This window comes from Pelecanus crispus, chromosome Z (assembly GCF_030463565.1).
Source record: "Pelecanus crispus isolate bPelCri1 chromosome Z, bPelCri1.pri, whole genome shotgun sequence".
Taxonomy (NCBI): domain Eukaryota; kingdom Metazoa; phylum Chordata; class Aves; order Pelecaniformes; family Pelecanidae; genus Pelecanus; species Pelecanus crispus.
Window position 1 is genome coordinate 64,232,912 of NC_134676.1, and position 24,311 is coordinate 64,257,222.

General features: G+C 40.5%; 1 protein-coding gene across 1 annotated transcript in view; it reads right to left on the reverse strand.

The window, feature by feature from the left end:
• The window catches only part of MCC (MCC regulator of Wnt signaling pathway), a 226,300-nt gene extending 203,959 nt beyond the window's left edge, over nt 1–22,341 (reverse strand). The window contains exons 1-2 of the mRNA XM_075726865.1: nt 22,088–22,341; nt 703–950 (exon numbers count right to left, since the gene is read on the reverse strand). Of these exons, the coding sequence (XP_075582980.1) occupies nt 703–950; nt 22,088–22,224 (385 nt within the window). The 5' untranslated portion in view covers nt 22,225–22,341. The remainder of the gene's footprint in view (nt 1–702; nt 951–22,087) is intronic.
• Nucleotides 22,342–24,311: the final 1,970 nt, after the last annotated feature.

A 24,311-nucleotide genomic window follows, 5' to 3' on the forward strand; every position in this document is an offset into this window, starting at 1 on the left:
ACAGGAATCACATTGGTATTGTGATTGAACTGTGTATTACAATTGCTATATCCTGCTATGTGTAACTTACATTTGTTTTGTGTTTTCAGTATGTTTTGTACCACTATGCTAAATCAGAAATCCCATGTAACATCAACTATTTTGAAATAAAGTAAATGTGATGGGTTTTTTTTTGTCCTGGGTGGAGGGAGGCCAAAAGGAAAGGAGAAATTTTTTATTCTCTAAATCACAAGGCACTTCCCACACTCAGATCCCCAACTAAGTGGAACAATCTTTAAAGCATCCAAGAAACATCCACGTTCCTACAATATATTACATCTGAAAGACAAAAGACTAAGATTATTTCTCTCCTCATTTTTAATATTTCTACCTACCTACCTGTCTGGGCTTTACAGACAACAAAGAGCCCACTGGATCTTCAGTTACCAGCTGAGCTCCACAGCTCTTGTCCTTTCAAGAAAGATGGTTGTCCTGCGCAACTAGGGTTTTTAAAAGAGGATGTTCTGCACACATTCTAGTCTATATACCAATGACCAGACTGCATCAGTTACAACAGCACTCCAATATATGATGAAATTATGCCACGGGGTAGTCACAAAGCCCTTTAGGAAAAATCCTGATGCCAGTAAAATTGGTAACAAAACCCCTGGAGTTTATCCTTTGTTACATTACAGCAACGCAACATTTAAAAGTCATACCTACCAAAACTGTTATTGCTGCTAGTTGGCCAGGAAGCTATCCTATCCCTTAACTTTTTCTTTTTACAAGAGTCATCCGATATCACAGAAAGCTCCACTTCCTCCTTCCTGATTTCTCGTACCAGTTCCATGCGGCACTGACTAAAATCCTGGAAGGAAATTTTTCCATTTTCATCTGCTCCCAGCTGGTGCATGATCTCTGCGACAGACTCCTCCATATTCAGCTGGCGGCACACCATCAGCAAATCATTCCTAAGGGTGTTTTTAGAGGGAAAATTGGGGCAGGGAAGGGATGAAAGTGGAAGAAAGATTGGAGAAGTGGGAACGGAGAAGAAAAAAAAAACAACAATTTAGTTTAGAAGAGGAGGAATACTAACTATGTCTAATCTGGAAATGCATTAATGCACAGACATTTAAAACCAATAAGCCAACTACTGTTTTTGTCAGTCCAACAAAGGAACTATGAGGTTGGCAAGAAATTACAACACAGAAAGACTATGGTAAAGAAGGAAGCATTTTTCTTTAAGTGTTAACCTCTATTTTCATGCTATTATTAACACTTCCACTGGCAGAGACGGACACAAGGGAGAGCTGAATCCTGCTGTTGATCTTCACAGTATCTTCTGGAAAGGTGACATAATAAGAATTTAAATAATTATTTTCTAACCATATCAATGGCTACTTACATTTCCATTTTACTCAGGACAGGCCAAGGAAATTTCTTTTGCCCCTAACCAGCAGTAAGCTAAAGAGGAAAAACATTTGAAGGACAAAGAGAACAGCAGGAAAGAGAAATACTATTTCCATTAACTGGCTTCAAGCCTGCCTCCAAACATTCTGACTACAAAACCCTCTTAAGAAGCTTGCTTGGTCCAATTGTTTAATGAAACTCACAAAAGGGGGAGGAGGGCAGTACTACAAAAAATAGTCTGGCACCAACTGTGAATGGCCAAAAGACAGCTGCAACCAAATCAACATAGAAGATACTTACAGCATATGATACATTTACAAATTTATACAATGTGCTCTTAGGAGAGATGCATGTAAATAATCTTAAACACACTATGCAGGCAAAAATTCAGCAACACTATGACCAATGCCATTTTCTATTTTGTGCGAAGACAAGAACCTCAAGAACATACCTTAGACTTAATTTGGGGTATAATACTAGTCTTGGGAGAAAATATTCTGAGGGGTTTGTTCCCCACCGCTCTTTTTTCTTTTCCAAAACTGAGGTAAAATTAAGTATTTTGAAAGAATTCTCAACAGTAGCAATTGGTTAAAAAAAAAAAAAAATAAAAATCATGAATCAGAAGTTGGTAACTAAGTAAAGAAAGGTGAATAACCATTAACAAGTCTAGTCAGGGAACAAGAGGTAAGAAGGTACTGAATGTGAATTGGATATGAACTTAAGTGGCCTATTTTTCAAACACCTGATATGCTCCAACAGTGGCAGATGTGCAGCTCAGTGAAATTCCTTCCATTTGCTGCATCAGAGACTAAATCAACCCATCAGAAAAGGGAGGTGGTTTTTGATGATATTGTCATACTGTCTTTTTTCAAAATGCAAACCACTAAAAAACCCACTGCTGTTCTCAGGCAAACACAACTCTGCAACTGTAAACCCAGACCAAATAAATCTTCCTGAGCATACAGAGAAAGCGCCTCTGCTCCTTTCCAGATGCTCATGGTTTTCATAAACAGCAGGAGACAAAATTGATAGACTCAGGCCTGCCTCATTCTGCTGCTACTCAGAAACTCATCCACCCAAAACAGGGAGAGCCAAAAGACCCTCTTTCATCCTGTTTTCTTCCTGTTCCTCTCCTACCTAGCCCCATCTCACTTTAGAGAGGAAGAGGCATAGGGAGAGAGAAGGAAACAAAATCTTGAAACAACTTCTCCAGTAACTGAAGGCAGATACATATTTGTCAAATGACAACTAATCACATTCTAAATAAAATGTGGGTAGCCCAATTCAGTCAGATCTGAAGCAACAGCTGCCCTACACTATCAAAATCTTCTTGGTGCTGCTCCATTCTCTCTGATTTCAAAAGTTAAAAGAATTACCACTACTTTGCCATGCTCATATTTCACTCTTTCTTTCCTGCCATCCTTCTCTTAAATATTTTTTGAGTTGGATTGGATAATACTACCACATTGATTCATACCACAAATAGTATGAATATGTCATGGCTTCTTTTAAGTGTTGCTTAATTTTATGTTGTACAATGCCTTTCTGTAGGAGGAAGGTAAAGAAAATGTGTAATAATATTAGTATTATGTGAAATATTAGCATATTTAGTAGTATTATTATTTCATTGCTAATATCTGAACATCATTCAGCAGGTTTCTATGAAAACACAATACAGTGAAATATCCAAAGTTCTTGCACGAACAGTTTCACAAAAATAGTTTAATATCACAATCAAGGCCCATCTATTCTACAGAAAAAAGGTTGTACATTGGGTGGAGCTTTGTAAGTCTGTTCCACACAGGAATTCCAGAGCTCTCCCAACAGGCTTCTTGGCAGAGATGTTTACAGTAAAACTGGAGTGTAATAATAATAGCATTATGACCACGTATTTTAGCAAAAAAATAAATAAAATAGAATGTCCACTTATGACAAGAAATAACTTCATTATAAGAAAATTAAATTACACTGCATAGGTCCAATATAAGTGATAGATACTTGCAGTATAAATTTTTGTCAGAGTTTTGCTCTCAGCTTTGAATCTGGTCAATGAATAAATAAATAATCTTAGCATGGTTCAGTTCCCCGTTTTTAAAAATTCAGACAACAATACAAACCAATCTCACAAGGGTGTTGCAAAGAAAAATAAGGATGACAAAGCATTCAAATTTTCAGAAGGGGAATGACAGATACAATTAAGCTATGCCTGCATGAACAATTTAAAGCTGAGCTAGCCCGAATTCAGATGCCAACAGCTAAATCTGAATTAATTTTAACAGCAGTAGTGATGTGGTCACCCTGACAGCAACTGCTTTAAGCCATCACTTCAACTACAGCAACAAATCCATGAACAGCTATTTACAAAGGCACTATTGTGCACTTAGCGCTATGTGTTCTCTTACAAAAGATCAGATATAGCACCACCGACTGAAGGACTCCCCAGAGGAGTGCTAGTTTTGAAGTAAGTACCAGGAGAAGCAGTGTAGAGTGATTCTGCCAGCAGCTTCTAAGACCGAGGTCTGTTGCCCTAGAAGAGCTGTTTTGCCGCAGTGGGGTGTGAGGAGGCTGTGGCACTGGTAGACAGCCCTGTCTGTCACAACTGTAAGCCTCCATCTCAACACAGCCCACAAAGGACACCTCCACATCAATACCTGGTTCCCAACAGTCAAAAGGTGCTAAGCTTTCTCTCCTGTTACGCAAATATGAACTGAGTATCATGCAGCACCTACAGCCTTAAGCAACCTATAGAAGCAGGAGAAAAGATGTAATGAATTACAAAACCCAATAAATTGGAGACTAGTCAAGTAACTGAGAACTACAAGCACTACTGAAAATAGATTTCATTTACTTGGAGTGCATCATGCAATCTGAAATGACCAGAGCTTTCCTAATCTCCATCTACGAACATTATCAAAAGGATTTTTAAGTAAAGAAGAACATTTTCATTTTAAATTCTGCAGGAGTTTCTCCATGGTAATATGCTGAGATGTAAAATATAAATATGTAAAAATGTTGAGAAGCACAACTAATTGGAACTTCTAGTCGCTTTAAAAGAAAATTGTCTGAAAAGCATTCTGAAATATAGTAAAAATAAAATACTTGGGAACATAAAACTCCACAACCAGCGATTATGACACCAGAGGGTTCTACTGCAGGTATGGCCCTACCACTTCATAACAAAACAAAACAAAAAAAAAATCCTCCTTTTTTATTGAAAATAACTGTATTTATGAAATAATCGAGCCACCTATTTTGATTCAACCTTCAAAATCAAGATGACTATAAAAGTCTCTCCTAAGACACCAGTTCAATATAGACGAAAGCTTATCTTTGGCAGAGAGATGTACATAATTCCAGTACATCTACTCTTAAACCTAAATGTTCTCTATTCTGTGGAAGTTAACTACTACAAAATTTGGATCCATTTTTATGGTGACAGACACACAGGAGACAGTTGGGAACAGGAAGTCTCTATGTTCAAGAACCCACTCAATCCATCCAAACATATTTCAATTCTCACCTGTATTCGAAGGCAGGAATTTTTCAGAGTCCAAATGGTTGGGCATTTACAGCCACTTGGATGGTCTGAAAGTACTAGCTACCATGTAACATATGAACATCTGCCTCTCTGTTGCAGAACTGCTTTATTAAACACTGTCTTATGACAAATCAGTCTTGCTCACTGATGAGCATTGGGAAAAAAAAAAAAACCACACCCTTGAAGACACAGAATAGACATTTTTCAAAAACCCACAGGATTAGAGTAGATAAGAATTACAGGACTAGTTAGGTATATGAATAGCGTAATCTGTAATCTTTTAAAATATTTAGAATGTTTTCAGTCTTGGTAAGTCTTATTTCTCTTTTTGTGCCCTATTTTCTCTTCCTTAACTCTCCTGGGTTTTGCCCAAGGTGCACAACTGGAAATCAGAAACTAGAAAGTCAGCTTTATTACTTCAATTGTGGTTAAAGTTTAGCTCTTCAGACAACAAAGAAACCAAAACATAAACCACAACAAAATCAAAACTGTAATAGTTTACCTTAAAAAAAAAAAAACAAACCACACACAACTGGACTTTCCATAGTATCACTTTCTATTAACAGTCAAATAATTTGCTAAAATAGATTCTTCTAATTTAAACTAATTTCACTTTCATTGGAAAAACATACTCAAAAAACAAACAAAAAAAAAAGTACCATGTAACAGGTTTTAAGGACATGTTAGCTATCAGGTCAATGCTACCTAGATTTTGAAAACATCCAGAAAGCAAGCTAAGGAGCTGTAAAACTGAACTGCTACTGTCACAAGAAACCGTTCTTTTAATAGGAAAACATCAGGTTATTCTGTCATAATCTAATTATTTAGCCATCCACCTACCACACCAAACCTTCAACAGCTGTTACACATTCCATCATCTTAATTCCTACTAACACAGTTTAAAAACACAGGATTTCTCTAACAATTAAAAAATGAGCCTAACTTATAACTTGATATAAATTTGAAACATTTAGATTTTCTCCCTCAAGAGAAATGAAATACAAAAATACCATCATACGTACTGCATGCTATAACAATACTAGGCAGTTAAACATATAAATCAAGCATACATGTGCCTACTCTAAAAATTACAACATAAAGTGGTTAGGGTTTTTTATTTTTGTATTTGGGTTTTTTGGTTGGTTGGTTTGGGTTTTTTTTATAAACGGAAGATCAAACTTAAAATGAGTGACACTTCGGTTAGACACCAAAACAGGATCAGCAACAGTCTTTTTCTTTCCTAGAACAGCCATACTCCCTGCTGTACTCACTTTTACCTTGTTCTGATTATCGCTTTTTTATTTGCTTACCTAGGTAAGCATACATGCACACTGCACAATACCTGCAGGGCATTGGCTCTGAGACTGAAGAGAACCAGTGGAATAATTTTCCTGTTCTTTTCCCGTCTTATGTTCTACCAAATTTATAAAGGAAGTCTGGTAAGGATGGTTCTACAGCCAACTGTGTAACACCAAGAACAACTATATATTTACTTATGACTATTTCAATTTTCAGCTACTACTTTTTCAGCTAAAAAGGTATGGTCATTTTGCCAGGAACGTTTAATCTTTGCTTAAGCAACTTGCAGTCTAGGTGCACAAATACCTTTGAAGAAGGAAAGTCAAAATTAAAGATGCACCCCAGTTCCCTAGAGGCAAGCAGAGTAAGTAAACAAACAATGTAAGAAAACCTGCTCCATGCAGTTGTGTTGTGAGTCACTTCTAGACCAATACCGCAGATGAACAGTGATCTATTTGAAACATTAATTTAAAAAGGACTAACCTGGAAATGCCTGTCTATTGGAGCACTCCATAGCATCCCCAGGAAATGAACCAATAAGAAGTTGCCCATATAAAACATATACCAGAACCACTGGAGTTAGATCACTTTTATCCTTGGCAGGAGCACATTTAATTTAGTTCCCTGGTGTAGCCACCAATCTCCAGAGCACCTGCACCCTTACCTGACTGCTGTGTTTCTGGGCTTCACGCAGTGCCCCATCTGCTCTGATCCTCACAGCAAGTCAAGCCCCTGATTGCTTAAGTCTTGGAACTATACTGGTTCCCTAGCTTTGACTTTTCTATGAGCAACTGCAGGCAAACCAACATGGCAATGATCTCGGAATTGTTTTTTTTCCTCAAAAAACTCACGTTTGTCACTCATACTAAAAGACTACTTTCCTAAAATACCTGATTTTGCTTTCTCATTAAGAAGTGTGGGCCCTTGCAAAAGAGAAAAAGAGAAATTTGGTCTGAACGAAGGCTGCTGTGTCACAGAAAATAATAGCAGAAGTCTCTCCCTCCAGCTGAGCTTTCTCCAGACTTCTATGTCTGGGTTGAAGTGATGGCTAAAGCAGTCACTGTCAGTCTGACCACATCACCACTGCCATTACAGTTAATGAGATTTAGCTGTCGGCATCTCATTCTTACAACCTGAAGGACAAACGTACAGCTGACAAACTATAGCACCACACAAAAACTACATGGACCAATATTTCATGTAAAGTTTTGGGAGGAAAGCTGAGAAAGCAGCCAGCAACAACTGCAAAACAAAGTACAGCCATGTTTCCACTGAGCTCAATCTTCAGTCAGAACTTCTAGAAGGCTCAGAGAGTGACATCTTTTGCTCAGAGTAGAGGATAACCCCTATCAGAATTTTAGATGGGGAAAGAAATGGCTAGATAACATGCCCTAAGCATCACATGAAGCAGGTTGTACAAAATACTTATTTCTCAATCTGTACCAACAGGAGTAACTCACTGCGATTCCAAAGCCATCTGATATGCCCTGAACACATAAGCAACAGAGAATGTATGTTACAGAAACCCTCTGTACTACACTGATCTCCGGCAAACAAAGCATCTTGAGGTAAGCACCCAAATATAGAGATCACTTTTGAAGGTTACCAGACTAGAACACTATGTCTACTGCTCTGTCTGTAAAACATCATTAAAACAATGTCCTCACCTACATGTGGTGCTGGAGGAAGAATTTATGTAGTTTTGCATTCCACCTAAGGCCTGATAGATGTTTTGACTTTACAAAACAGAAAAACAATTCAGAGAAGTTGTCTAGCAGATATAGCAGTCTGGTAGAGTAGGAAAGGAGACAATCACCCACATTAGTTCTTACTTAGCATGCTTTTCTGAAGAACTAATTTCCAGAACTAGCAATGGCCACAAGAAAGAAATTTCTGTTCCTCTAATCAATTTACGCTCAGAAACATGGGATTTCATTACCTTTATCACAATCCCAAAAGCTACCAGTTTCTACAGACCATTTCACATACAAATACTTTAATAGGTATTTTCTGATTCTCCAATTCTCTCAATTATTACTAATTTTGATGGTTTAACAACACAGAAGCTATTACTCTCTCAGGTGCAGATCATCCTGATAGACTCACTCAGCATTTCCATATTATCTTTTAAAGGAAGAAGTAAAGCAAGACTGAAGTTACAGCTTCCGAAGTAATAATCAGGACAACTTCAGAACTGCTAGAATCTTCCACCTACTACTACCTGGATGCCCCAAAGAAAGCGCAAAGAATGAAGAGCTACAAACTTACTGCAACAATACATCTGCCTGGCAGCTGCTGTTAGGGAAGAAGGCCCTCAGTTCTAATCTCAGTTTAATAAAGTACATTCATTCTCATCACTACTACTCATACATAAAAAGACTGATAAATTGATAGGTAAGCAACTGATTTCTTACATTTATATTTGGAATAGTCAATACATAGTTTAACAAAGTGAATTTTGTTTCAAGCGTACTCTTCTTGGTTTTATTCCCTAGTACTACAGTACCTAGTAGTATTCACCTACACTTACAAACCACTTTTCAAATTAAAAGATACGCAGTAACACCTATATTGTTCATTTTTTATGTAAAGTTCCATTTCCTTTTTACTGTCCCAATATTGACTCTTTTCTGCATATCAAATATATTGTCAGAACAAGGCAAAAATTGTAAAGAGGCATTTCCAACTAAGCTGATGTTTTTGGCAAGTCATGAATAATGTTAGGCAGGATGGGATGCAGAACAGGCACATTAGCTGGACACACTTGTGAAAATGCTGAGCAGCAATACTGTTGATAGTGGGATTTGAAAACTCACACTAAGGCTTCAGCTTTAACATCTCATTGTGATCAGCAAGGGAATTCACACAGATGTTATTACATCCTACATCAAAACTTGGTAAGACATAAGAGCATTGGCTGACATTTGCTAGTTAAGGGATTTTTTTTTTTCTATTCTTTCCCCCAAATATGAAAGAATGAAAGCAAAATGGAAACATAAAGTTGAAAGCAAATGGCGGGGGGGAGGGCGTGTCACTAAAACAGACCACAGTCCCACAAGGAGGTATTTATTCCACAGCCACTGGGTTCTGCACATTTGGAGTCTATATGGCACTATGTGGGGTCTTGCACATTTGATTATCCTATAAGCACAAGAGACAAATTGCAAAACTCAGCAAACAACCTCTTAAACAGCAGAAGATAGGCAATGGAGTTCTAACAGTGGAGAAAACATATCTGAGTCAAGAAAACAAGACAAGTGCTGCAGAAATAAACAGGGTGGCTGTGTTTGCAGGGAGAAACTAGCCTGTGTAAGGAAGGAGAGAGAACAGAGGACTGTAGCACTGACCATGTTGTGCCAGCATTTTTAAAGTACAAAAATTATTAACCTCTGCACTAGGAGCACAATATAATTTCAAACCGTTCTGAAGAAAAACTACTCCTACATTCTCAAACATGATCTATTCTCCCAGCATGGCACAGTGAAAAGAACCAGGGTACACAGCTGCTGTTATGGGATCAAGAGAAAATAAGAGTCAGAGAAGCTTCAGGAGAAGAAAAAGAAGACATAATAGCTTGGAGGGAAGAAAGCTGATAAGAGTCTGTTCTAGGAAAACGAAGGAAAAGGAGAAGGAAAAGCAAGGAGGTTTTAGTTGTGTTTTAAATCTAAAGAGGAGTAGTGCAGAACTCCATTCTCAGAACTGTATAGGTCAACTGAACGAGTTTTATGTTATTAAAATGTCACCCCACAGAAACACAGCACATAACAAGACCATGGAAAGGACTGCAAAGGAAAATTATCCAACACTGTACCCAATGACAGGAAAAAATACACCCATGTCATCACTGATGAATGGGTGTCTAAGCTGTTTTTAAGGCTGTCACAACCTGCATTGATGATGTGTCCTAGTGCTTCACTGTCCTCTCCTGCAAGTTTCCTAATTTAAAACTGCCCAGCTGCAATTCAGAACATTGCTTCAGAAAGGAAGTTGTCTATTTTCTGCAATCACAGTGGGTAAGAGAAACAGTCATTACATATTTAAAACCCTTCATCGGATGTCCCACCTTCTTTTAAGCAAAGAACTCCAATTTCTGCATCTCTGACCATCTTCAGTGAGGTGCTCATCTCCCTCCAACTGATCCACCAACATGATGGATGACAACATGCAAAACTAGACACCAGCTTAAACCATACAATGACAAGAGTAGAAAAGTTGAAAGCCGAAGTCCAGTCTTAGAACAGCATGATGTTGTTAATTCAAGCTGAACTTGAGACCTACGACAAATCTCAGAGGATTTTCTTCAGTTACACACCCTGTATTTTTACCACCAAATGTGCTATCATGTCCTTATCCCTACCTTTATCTCACTTGATTTTTTTCAAGCAGTATCTTCATTTTGTCAACACCAATTCTGACTCCAGTCTTATCCCCCAGCATGTCTCTAATCTTCCTTAGCTTGGTGTCATCTTAAATTTAAGAAAGCTTACTCATTATCATGTCATCCAGATCATTAATCCTTAACAGTATTGATCTGGCCCAGGCCATCCTTCCAATTCCAATTTGATACAGTCTTTTATTTGTAAAACAAACTATTGGTATCTAATGATCTCTAAGTATAGCTTGGAAAAACCCCAAACTGAAGTGTCTCCTTTACTCTGTTTCTCTGGCTTGCCTACAAGCATCATAAAACATCAAAAGCCTTAATAAAGACAAGACAGAAGGCATCTATTGTTTCACTTCCACCACTAAGTGCTATTACTAGACTTGAGAAACATCACATGGGTTTGACATAACTTTTTCTTAACAAATCCATATTCAGCTAGTTAAAGGCTGTCCACAGACTGATCCCCATCTCACCACAGTTTTAAAGAACAGAAGCATATTTTATCTTTCCCCATTTTCTGTTACTTCTATCTTTTGGAAGACCTCAGGAAAACAAACCCTGCAAAATAGTTCTGAGTCTGTCTTTTAAGAATCTTACATCAAGATTTTCAAGTACAACTAACTGAAACAAATCCAAGTACTCTCTAACTTCTTTCTTCCCCCTTCCTTCCAAGGCATTTGTTACCGGTCCTATATGCAGGAACCATCTTACTGTATTTGGTATTTTCAGTGTTGGAAACAAAAAAGAGGAAACATCTCATGCTTCTCAGCATCAGACATCAACAGCTCACTGGCTCCCTCTCTCGGGTACCCTTTCCCTGGTTTTTCCATTACTGTTTCCATACTGTGGGGTAATTTTTTGTTACACTTGAAACTCCTTGCTAGTTTCATTTTTTTGCCTTGCACATTCCAATGCCTTGTCTGTCAGTTCACTATTAACTTGCAACATGACTCAGCTCCACTATGCTGAGGAGCAGCAGGAAAAAGACAGTGTTAACAGTCAACCAGCCTCAAAACCTGGTATGCTTTATTCATAATTCAACCAGCTAAGCTTCTACTTCACAGCTCTGTCCTGGCTTGGCTACCTCCCACAGTACTATTCCAGGCACACAGCCTACACCACCACTCCTTCTTCTGGGAAAGCAGGGGCAAGGTTCCTTCAACAGTCAATGCCTCCCACCACGGTGTCTGCCTCCCCCCCATTTCATGCTAGATGTGGACAAGACTGCCAACCTGTCGCAGGAACTTCCAGAGCAGAAACGTGTGTTTTACAGATGGCACAAGTGCGCTTTCTACTCATTAGAAATAACTTAAATGGTGTATTCTGAACATGTACATCAAACTGTTAACACAAACTGCATCTCGTGACCTGTGAGAACGGCGTGTCCGCTTTTGGCTAAGGCTGTCCTCTCTGGAGACAGAACTGTTGCAGGCAAACAAAGGTCCGTTTATCAGCAGAGAAGCAGAGCTCGTCAACAGAATCTCTGCCATTCTATGCTTTCCTTTGTGCTGCTTACTAGTTTCAAATTTTGCCAAAACACGGTATCAATTCAACCTACAGACTCTACCACATGGTAAGAACTACCAGGAGCATAGTTTTCATTCTGAGGTAGTCTGGTCTTTGTTACCTAACTTACCCTTAAAAATTACGTAAGGGATTTCATTGAATAATTGCTAATACTACATAAATACTGTTTTGTTCTATTAAATATAAGAAAGTACTGCTGCAGAAAAACTCACAGAAGAAAGCAGACATTAAATGTGCTGATTACAAGTAATCATTACAGCTATATTAATTAACATACAAGGTCATGCATGCAAACAGTCACTATGCTAGGATGAATTCCACATATGTACTACTTATTCTAAAAGATCTATGTGAACACTCACAGTAAAAATAAGGTGGATTTGAAAAACCATATATCCACAGCGTAACTATTTTTCTTGAGATGCTATCTGAAGCCCATCCTTTGGACAACAGGCAATTAGGCACAACACTAGCCTTGTTGACCTCCTTCATTTATTCATTGAAATACCAAGAGTCTAAATAAAACTTCTGCTGTAGTTTTATACCTCTTAAAACAATGCCATTTTTTTGCTTATATATTAACTTTTAGAGATGTTTCTTAATTCAGAGCATTTGGAGTGAACTATGTTTGAAAATCAAGCAGACATAATCAGAGGGATCACAACTAAACCCCAAGCTCAAGTTTCTTACCCCCCATTTTGTGCCAACACTAAAAGTCACACAGTCATATAATGAGCCAGAACCATAAACTGACCATGCTGGAAAGAATTATTTCTTACTGAGATAGTTTTCAGCCAGGGCAGTTCTTTGACTGAACAAATTCTAGTGCACACAGAGCGAAACTTCAGGACCATGCACAGTGGAGAAACTCATTCAGCAGCATGGGTTGACTTAAAAAAACCCCATGAAACCTCCACTTACTTTTCCCAGTCCATTTCATAAGGAGTGCAGGCACCTAGCTTAGGGCTGTATATTTGCAAGAAAGGACAGGTGCCCAAGCATCTTGTGAGGCTCCTCGCTCCCCATGAAAACATGCATGACCTCACACCTGAACCAATTTCAGACATTAACTACCCTACCCCTACAATCTAAGACAAAGAATTTCTTTAAACTGTTTTAGAATCCATCCACAATGGTAAGCAAAATACTTGCATGTGGCATCCTCAAACTGGACAAACAATGGGAGAGAGAAATACAAGAAGTTACCCACCCACTGGCAAAACTCTTCTTTCATCCAAATGCCTCCCAAAACAGTCAACCCATCCATTAATTTCAAACTAAAGGTTTTGGCAAATTAATTCTGAAAACATCTAGAAAGTTGTTCCTTAGAGACACGAGTTAACCAACAGTGGTTAAGGAGGATGCTAACTTCCTTGTCTGCCATAAGCAGAAGAAGATGCAATCACACATCAGTGAGACAAATTCAAGTATTTACTGTAGTCCCAGTCATACTGCCAGAACAGCCACCAGTGGTTTCTATGTTATAAACCTAGGGCTATGGATTTCCTACAAAGGCCAGGTACCAAAGCATCTTGTGAGGTCCCCTGGAGCACCCATCAGCCTTGGGAGGAGAGTAATGGAGTATATTAGTGAAGTTATAATCTTTCAGAATTGCCACCAAGAAACCCAAGAAAACACAAGGCAAAAAATCCTAGTTTAACAACTATTTTTTTTTCCCCTCCAGGGCCACAAAAGGGAAATTACTGACTTTAAGAGGCTGAATTCTCTTACAGTAATAACCCCAATAACATGGTATTAGCAACAACCTCATTAAAATTTTATAAAATTAAATAAAAATTAATGAAGGTAAGAAACAACTTCAGCACTTACAATTTAACTGGATAGTAACTTTCAAAGGGATCAAAAAGTTTGACAATTGCGTTCTCCAGTGACTCACCGTTTGCTCAGTTTTTCCACATTACAATCTACCTGGACATCAAGCTCCCCCCAAAAAAAGAATACAATAACACCATGTAACAACAAGCCTGAGATATGTATTTAAGTCACTCTTCCCAGATTACAAATGCCAATGAGGAAAGAAAACTGTCATAACCTGTATAAAACACACCAACTAACTTTACTAACTCTAAAATATTAATAGCTCCAGCTAAAATGTTGTATTATACCCCTTCAGGTGTCTGACGTTTACACAAGAACTGGACAGCTAACTAATTAAAAAATATGAAAGGTTCAGAAAATTCAAGTTTTAATATATTCCTCTGACTGTCTATTAGTTGTAACAAATACAGACTTTGAAATACATAAGCCTTTAATGAATGTTGATTCTTGGTATGCTTTCTAAACACAATATTTAACAAAGGGATATTTTTTCCTTCATCCTAAACTAAGCATGCAGGGTGTCTCTCTGGGTTTTCATCTATATCCGTCCACTTGTCTTCCCCCATAACTTAGTCCTTTTTTGGTTACGATGCTCTGGGAGGACCTGTGGAGGACAAAGTTAGACCAAAACCTCACAAACTTATATACAACTGTGGAACCATTGACTAAGGCAAGTCCCAAAAGAAACAGAGAAAACTACTACAATCATGTAAAAAACAGCACAGTACTTCCAATCTCCATCTTATCTGGCATACAGTATTGTGCTGTATCCATATAAAAGCACTCCTTCAGTTACATTGATCACAGACCCTCTGACAGCTTCCTAATAGAGATGGGTGAAAAATAAATTTAAGTCTAGGGACAGAACCTGGGAGCTGAAACTGTTTTCAAGACACATTCAAAAACTAGTGCAAGGACAAAGTCAGTTTTACCAAGGTTCAGGCATTTTTTTTGCCTGAATTCCTAAAACTGAGTTGTGTGAAGCTTTCAGGTGGTTAAGGAAAACACAGAGCAGATAGTCTAGATCTCAAGTGAGAATAAAATCTTGTACTGGGATCTAACAATTCTTCCAACTTCATGGTAAAAACAGCCCAGCAACATGAAGAGCCAGACTGAAAGCAAGGACTAAGCAAAGCCTTGTCCCCATCTTGGTGACATTTTGCAGACTGCTTCTAAATGATGTTCCCTTGTTAGACAGATGGATTGAGGCCAGACTTAGGACTGCACAGTACTGGGACCAAACTACTTTGAAATTTGAAACCCCACTACCTGCAAAACTAGCAGAATAATATTACTTCTCTCACAAGTCTTCAAAGGCAGTTTTTTATTTCCACCTGTTCTGTTACAGAGTTGATCTTTTTTAAACCTCTTGCTTGTAGGGTATATGGCTTTATCATTCCCTAGTCTGCTGACATCTGAGCACTCACAGCAGCTTCTAATTCCACATTTTGTTCCTGATGCTGCTTCCAACCAGCATAGAATAGCCTGCAGTGACTAGAAAGCATCTACATGCAGAATATTAATTCATGCCCAAATGAAGTTTTCAGAGATCCTGACTGCAAGTATTTGCATGGGCTCATAAACGACCATCTTATGGGTAAAACCCATGTTTTACCACCATGGGGCTGCAGAACTGCATGTACAGTATGTAAAACTTTATGCTCTCAACAGCAAAAGAGGCTGATAAAATCTTTGACAAACCTGCCTGTGTGCGTTTGTACATTTACAGAGTTTAATATAATTTTAGAGGCAATTACCAAGTTAGAACAGTCTCCAGGAGGTTACTAGTGTACATATGAACCAAAAGATAGAAAAGCGCCTTGTTCAGATATTTTTGCAAAGTCTGTATATTGGGCTTACTTCAGAAGCAGCATAATTTTAACATTACACTCTAAATCCACATTATTACACCCATACAAGTGCCTCTGCTCACCACTCCCCCCAGTGGTCCTGAGACTGACTATGGCAGGAAAACAATTTAATCACAGCAAAGCATAACCAGGTCTTTTCCTCTTGTCAACAGAGTTGTTTGCACTCTGCTTGACAACTCCCACCAACACTGGGAAATTATTAATTGCTAAATACAGAAATACACAGCAGAAAGGAGGAGTCCGAGAACCTCACAAGCCATGCAGTAGGTATATTCTTTACATGGTTGAAGACCTTGACATATTGCAGTGAGCTCCCTTGGGAACAATGAATGTTTCACCTCGACATTAACACAGCACACTTCAGAAGAGACAGGCTAGTAACAACACAAGGCCAAACCTCTGTCTTTTTTAATTCTAGCCAAAGTGCAACAATTACCTCACTGATGAATTTGAAACTCGGTATCTATCCATTTATTTCTCACTAAATATCTATGTTAAATACTATGCACTTGTTTCATTTACCTATTTTATTTACAGGACCTTTCGCAAGTTCATCACAATTTACCCCACACCAGTAGCTTCTCTGTGTTCCCCCCCCCGTAACAATGCGCAGTGCAGTTCTGAGCTCATCATTTACTCATCTTCTATGACATGCAGATCACTACCTCCAACTTATATATGAATTTTAAAACATACAATGCTCGGATGAGATCTCTGACTGCTTTGTATGAACCTGATTTGTGGTTTGATATGGAGCTATAGCCGAAAGTACACTGTATCCCCTTCGAACAACTGCAAGGAGAAAAGTCAGCTACAGTCCAAGGGAACATCTATATTCACTCCAAACACTTTGCAATAATTAACTATTTTTAAAGGGGAGAGTCAAAAAAGGAATAGCAAAAGATTGCTTTAGGGAAAAAGTAACTTTAATACTACTTTTTAAACACAAAGATCATGGACACTTTTATCATTTCATAGTTCTGTTTCATATATGTTCTCCTCCTGAACACCCGTCAAGTCAAACTCATCAGGACAAATTATGTGCTACTATACTATACTACAGTCAATTAAAAGTTTGGCCCACATTCAGGCAATAGGGAGTAAACCATCTCATGTTTTACATAAGGACCGTATGTTTTAAATAACTACAGGATTATTTTTATTCCAAAATTCTCCTTAGAAAGCCACTCACTACACACTTATTTAAGAAGTCAGTTTGGGCACTTACATTTCTCAGCAGTCCTTATTTTACTTACAGAAAACTGTAAGAAAAGGGAAAAAAAAATTTAAGAAATCAAGAATCCTGTAAATTGATCTAGTTCCACTAAGTTAATAAATGAATTTTCATGACCACTAGTTTGCAGCCTGGATTACAGCAATAAATACTTTCACAGTTTCTTCCACGGCTACAAAAACCCAGCGTATTTAATTATACACCAAAAATTGTAAGTGGATGTCAGCCTTAATTACTAACCTGCTATGACACACCACATGTATTTTGAGTCTTATATACCCCAAGTAACAACAGCACAGCAGCCAAGGCAGTAACTTGGCTGGTCACAGACAACCCATATTGGTTTTGTTCCTCTAATTTAATCGTCCCTTTTGTGCCTCACCAGGTATCTCTTTAAATGTTAAGCACAGAAGCTCAAACACATTAGCAAAAGCAACCACCTAAAAAAAAGTTTAATGGTAACACTGTGGTAAAGAATAACAAGCGAGCATAGCAGCATAAAACTCATCCCTTAAAAACACAATGAATAGATACATACTTTGGCTTCCTAAAAAGACCGATTTTTATTTTCTAATAGCATATGGCCAGTAGATGCAGAAATACTGAGGGGGGTGCCAAAATACACTCAGCAAGAAAGCTGGGAATGCCCTACTACTGCAGCCCATTAAAAAGGGAAGTATCAGCTAGTCCTTGCAAAGGTTTTGGGTTCCCAAATTATGTACCACTACAACCACTCAGGTAAGAGATCAAATAAGATTCCTTTTAACTGCTTATGTGAATGGCTAGCGAAGGAGGCAGTATTTCAGCATGTCCTTTTAATGGCCTGTATAAGCAGAACACAAAATCAGTAGGTTTAAGTGGTTTTAAGCATCTTACTCCACTTTTACCAGAGGTTTTCTGTAAGACATTGACCCCATTGTAAAAAAAAAAAAAATAAATCTGTGTACACAGAAGAAAGTATTTTCCAACAAACTCTACAAACAGAACTTCATTCCATTATCGTTAATATGATGACAATCCTCACTCTGAATTAAACACTAGCTTTACCTTTCCACTTAATAACCCTAGAAATTACTTATCCACGCTTAAAAGTTAAAATCAGAAAACTAGGACGTTTGTAACTTAATAATGAAATTAATTCTTCCTCACCCATTATCTCCATAGCTCATAGCTTCATTTTTTAAGCAAAATTATTTCCTGCAGATTCAAAGCTACCTTATTTAGACCTCACAATTTTAGAATAGAATAATCTGGAATCGCATGTAGTGACTTTTGCAGTAAAGGTGAAATTGTTACGTGCTAAATGGAACTTCAGTACAATCCACATATAATAAAGCTACAAGGCAATTAAGCTTCTAAAGAAGACATTAATCTAGTCCATCACCTGCAAAAACCCAGCATGTTCTCACTTTCCTCATCAACCAAGGCCACATATGCTGACCTTCAAAAAGAAAGCAGGTGTCCTCCCCCATGCACCAACCCTCTGAAGCTGAATATATTTTTAACTGTAACATCATATTCTGAAGCTTTTCAAAGCAAACAGAATAAAAAGCAAAACAAATGAACACAATTAGTGGTTTTTCCATTAACAGCTTTTTGTTAATAACTACACAATCCAGCTACGGCTGCAAAAAAAAAGTTCCGTTGTAAACAGTGTTTAAGGCTGCCTTTTGCTCCCAGCAAGGCTGATCCGGCTGATCTCAAGCTTTCAGAATTCAGCCTCAATCATGCATTCCTCTGCAGTTGTTGGTTTGTTTTTTTTTTTTTTGTAAGTTACTTCTCATTGTTGAAGTATCAGAAGAATGCCAAGCACTTGCAAGATGTTAAAATAATTAAGTAACTAACATTAATCCCAAAACTAGCAAAAGCCATTTCAGTACAAAAAATTAAAAACTCTTGTGTTTTCTTAGTACTTTTTTTTAGCTAGTTGTTGCAAAACTTCAATATGTACATGTCAATGCAATGCTCAGAGACACAGGCTCAGCATTTCATACCCTATCATTCAGCTTCTGGGTTATAACCATCAAAGCTACACACTTAATTATGCTTTATCATTTTGGTATCATACTATTTACAGCCCGAAAATTAATCAGTATCTCAGGACATGCTCCTCCTCTCCATCTGTGCCTTTACTTCCCTGCTATTATTTGAAGAGGTTTACAGTTTGATGCACAACAAAGCATTTCCACAGCTGAGACACCATGTTAATTCATTAGGAATGCAAAAAGCTCTCTTCCCCATACAATATGAACTAAATACACATGCATACAAAATGCCTGCCTTTGCTGCAAGAACAAAGATCTTCTCTTCCGTATCAGCTCTGGAGTTGGAAAGAAAGAAATCTTATAAACAAACTGTTTCATGTGTTATGCAAACAAACGACTGACCAACCTTCAGCCCTTCAAGCAGAAGAGAAGGGATACTCACTTTGAAAGATATGACAACTTACGCTGAGTGACAGTTGCAAAACTGCAAATTTCACCCCCACGGCACTGAAAATAAGTAAGTTCTGAAAAAAAGGCTCAAACTAGTGAAAGGTAAATAGATTGGTTCTAGTCCACAAGGAAGCAGCTGATTTCACAGGGCTGTCTTCTCTGTTTTCAGCTCTTTATACAGATGCCCACCCAGGCGTTTACTGCAATGTTTAACCTTCTGTAAAAGGCACAGTAACGTGCCGAAGTCAGCCTACTGTCTCCACCAGGACTACCAGGAAGGCAACAAAGAGATTGCTGCCCTCAACGATGAGCAAAGGAAAGTCCAAGGAAGCAGGGCAAGAGGGTACAGGAAAACCAAGTGACTGGCCTGTATGAAAAAACAAAAAGCAGAAGCAAGACAAACAGTATGCACAGAATGGCAAGATTAAGTTTAGTGTAAAAACAGATGTAACTTTTTTGTCTTTAATTCATTACATTAAAAAAGATGCAATTACCTAAACACTAAGACTGTAAAGAAAAACTACAAAACCCGGGTTGCTATACTTTTAACAGGGACACTGTGTGTCCATGAATCAGAAAGAGCTGTCTGTAAGAGTATGGTGGTGCATACTACAAATATATCCAAAAACCGCTGGGCAAGTCTGCTCCTGCATAAGCCATTGCTGTAAAACAGATCATGAGGGAAACTGAGACACTACTCAAATCAAGGAACGCATTCCATTTACAAGACTGATTACCCAGGCTAGCTAATGAAGTCAAGAAAAGTAAGTGACGCCCTCTCATGTCAAAGATAATTTTTTAAATACTCATTCAGTACTTTCTCACAAACATGTAAATTTAAGGAAAGACGGTAATTTATAACACTACGTTCTCTAATCAAGGACATACCAGTTCTGCCTTGAAGGCACAACTCGCTTCTGATGCAAGGTATTAGCAACCTTCAACAATGGACCCACCAATTCCTAAAGGACTTTCAGCCACTGTCCTCTGGGCTTTATTTCCATTTCCTGCAGAAATCCAATGTCCCTCCTCAGACATGTCCTGAAGTTTTCAAAGCTTTCAACAGTGTAGTTCAAGCAACATTCAGAAACACCCACTTTTAAACACAGACAATACAAATTTGGAACAAAACTCAGGCAATGTAGAAAAGCCAATCAGAAATGAGTGGCTTGTGTCATGGTAGCATCTCTCAACTGTCCATATGAAGCACTAAAACATTAACATTCCCTCAGTAAGGTCTTTAAAGTACAAATATACAAGTCTGTTGCATTTACATTGCAGAAAAGCGGCACAGTACAGATCAGCGACTGTGGTCTGAGGAGGCAGCATACGCTTTAAGTGAACATCGTAAGTTTTCAGACATGAGAATAATTTCCATGGAGACAGTAAACAAATGGAAAGAGGAGCAATCTAAACACACTGGTTGGAAAGCACACATTTCCAAAGTTTACATTTCAGAACCACAACTGTCAAAATAAGCATTAGACTAGGGAAAAAAGAGCGTTCGGGGAGCTGTTTAGATAAGAAATATCATGACCCTTAAATTTTATTTTTAAAGTGACTGCCAGCTGTTACAGATTTTCAACAACTTTCTGGCTCCAAAAAGATGACAGTGGGGATTGAAGTTTACTTAGCCTTTTTGCAGGGTCATATTCTTAAGTTTCTGGTTAGATGACAGACTTAGAAACTCCCTCGCTCTGACTCAGCTCTCCAGAGGCACTTGCTAAGTGCAACTAGCACAGGGTTCATTTTGAAAATGCAAGTTCCCCCCATCTCTGGGAAAACTTGCCTTTAGAAGTTCAGTGCTTTTTAAAATTGTGGTGTCAGCAGAGGACTAGCTCCAGAAATACCCTTCCAACAAAACCCCGTCCCGACCAAAACACACTGCCAGTACTTCCAGGCACATGAACGTTTCGTTAGTTACAGCTTATTTCCAGCTATCTACTGGAGATGCACCAGTTCACCGCTTCCCCCTCAAAAGCTATCAGCCTGGGTCACGATCCCAAAACTAACCGGGGAGCAGCAGAGGAACTGAGATTGTGTGACCAGGGTATCGATAAAAGCGTATTAAAAAATAAACTCAGAGGAGCTGGGAGATCAGCACGAATTCTCCCTCAGACCACCGGTGACCAGCGTTGGTTGTTTACCCGCCAAGACCACCCGCCTAGCGCATCAGGGGACAAACCCCACCGGGGCGAGGAGGCGACCGTCCCGCCCCGGGGCAGTGGAAGCGCCCCGGCGGTGCCTGCCCACCCTCCCCGCCGTGCCCCGGGCGCTCCCGGTGCCGCGGCACGGCCCGAGCCCTGCTCTCAGGCGCCGCTCGGGTGCCGGCCGGCCGGGGGCGACGGGAGCTCCGCAGGCCCGGCCCCGGCGCTGCCCGCGGCACAACCGCAGGGCGGGCGGCCCAGCGGCGGCGCGGAGGCTCCGGGCCTGGCGGCGGCGGCGGCGGCGGCGGCTGCGCTCCGCCAACTGCGCTCAAACTGGCCGAGAAGTTGAGGCGCCGCTTCACCGGCGGGAGGACGGGAGGGCTGCGTACCGGCGGCGCAAAGAACCTCCTCCCGCTGTGGCTACCTGCTGATGAAGCCATCCCCATCGCCGTCGCAGGTCTGGAAGAGGCGCCTCATCCTCTCCTCCTCGCCCGTGCTGGAGGTATCGCTGCTGCTACTGCCGGCGCTGCTCACCTCCGCTACGGCGGCTGCCGCCATCATGCGCCCGGCTCCGGCGAGGCTGCCTGGGGCGCCCGGCGGTGCGGGTCCCGCCGCGCCTGCAGCGCGCGAGCGGCAGCACAATGCGGGGGCGGGAGCCCCGCCGCGCGGCCCCGCACCCGCATCCACCTCCCGCCGCGGGGCGGGGGCGGGGGCGGGCGCGCGCAGGGGCCGGGGAGCCGCCGTTAGCGCCCGAGCCCCGCCCCCCCCCACCGCCTCGCGCCTCCCGCCCGGGCCGGCGGCCGGCGGGCAGCGGCGCTGGGCGCGGAGCGGGGAGGGGGCGGCGAGGGCGGCGAGGGCGGCCGGGCTCCCCCGCTCCCCTCCCGCGCACGCCATCATCCCGCCTCCGCCCCGGCCCGTCCTGCCGCCCTCTGCCGGTGCCGGGAGCCGCGGCGGCGCCGTGGGCGGGTGGGCCAGCCGGGTGAGGGCCGGCTGCCCGCCTCAGCACTGCCGTGCGCCCCGCGGAGCCCGGCCGCCCCGCGCTGGGCAGACCGCGCTCGGCCCGCTTTGCGGCCACCGGGCAGGCCCAGCGCCCCGCTTCGGGGGTGCTGCGGCCTTGTTGGGCTTTGGCTGGCCTGTGGAAGCCAAGCCCAGACGAACTACAACAAACCCCGACATTTTCGGCAGTTGCACTGCAGCGCAAAGACTGCAGTCTTTGCACTGCAGGCTGTTGGATGGGGCATCGAACAGGTGGGAGCGTTCTGGGGCACAGAGCACCAGCCCCTCTTGACGCATCCTGTTCCTTTCTGCGGATCAGATTTTACCTGAAAAGTACGTAATCTGTTTCTGCTCCAGCAATTCGTCAGATCGTGCTCTGAACTTGTTCGTGGCTTATACGTCTCCTTGTCGTTCCGTCTCCTTTGCGTTTACACAAAAGTAATTTTCTTTGCAGCCTTCGTGTTGTCAGATGAAAAAACATTTTCACTTCACGTGTAGGATAGCTTCTTCACTTCCTTTAGTATCCTTGGCGCCCTTTTCAACACCTAATTAAGTTTTAGTCAGTCCTCTTATTCATGTGAAAAGAACTGATACACCAACAGCACCAATGGCAGTATCTTTTATCGTTACTGGAAATACGTATTTTGAAACACGCTAGAACAGCATTTGCGTGTTTCACAGTAGCATTATGTTTCTCACTCCATCATCCTGTGATTAATCAGGTCAGCTAACTTTTTCCTAACCTATTTCTGTATATGGAAAAAAAATTAGCTTGTTATTGCAGACATGCATTTCTCTTATACTACCAGATATTATCCTTCTCCTATTACTTCAGTCTTTGAAGACAGCCAGTTCTTCCCACATAACAACTTGATCTTCCTTGTTGTTGACAATGGCTCATGAATATGTAAAGTCAGCAAAGCTATTGCACTTCTCTTGTTGCGCAGTCCCTTTCAAGTATAATAACTGATGGCAATAGTTCTAACTTAATATTTATTGTACCTTGATGAAGTAAGTCATTACAAGGCAAAGAGTCTCTATAGTGTTTTATTAACTAAACTGCTTGCAAGTGCAAGCATGCGTGCACTCACTCTTACATTATCTCAGTCTCTGCAGTTTTCCAAATTAGGTTGCGCACACTGGTTCTTGCTGGATGACCAGAGCGCTGGGGTATGAAGCCAACACACTTCCATACTCTTTCAAGACAATGAAAGCAGAGCATACTGCAGGTGTCCTTCTTTTAGATTGTAATCTTTGAAGATTTACGTCATGTTCCATATTTTGACGTACAATAGTCTCACTCTTAGTTTTAGCATATGCTTTTTCTCAGTCCTATGTAGGATGTTGCTCATGTGTGAGATGGGTTGCTTACTGAAGCTCTTTGTTTTACATTGAGGATTGGATGAGCTGGGCAGTCACAAGACCATTTTCTTCAGCCAGATCCCATAGACTGGCTGTTCAACACCACACACAATAACTCTTGCACACAATCAACAAATATAGCACATATTGCTTCTTATTAAGAATTAAAATTCTTAACCGTACAACATCCTAAAACAGCATTTCCTGACAAAGCCACCAATACCAATGCAGTAAGACCAGATCCAAAACACAGCAATGAGAATCTCCAAGAACAACATCCCTCCATCCTG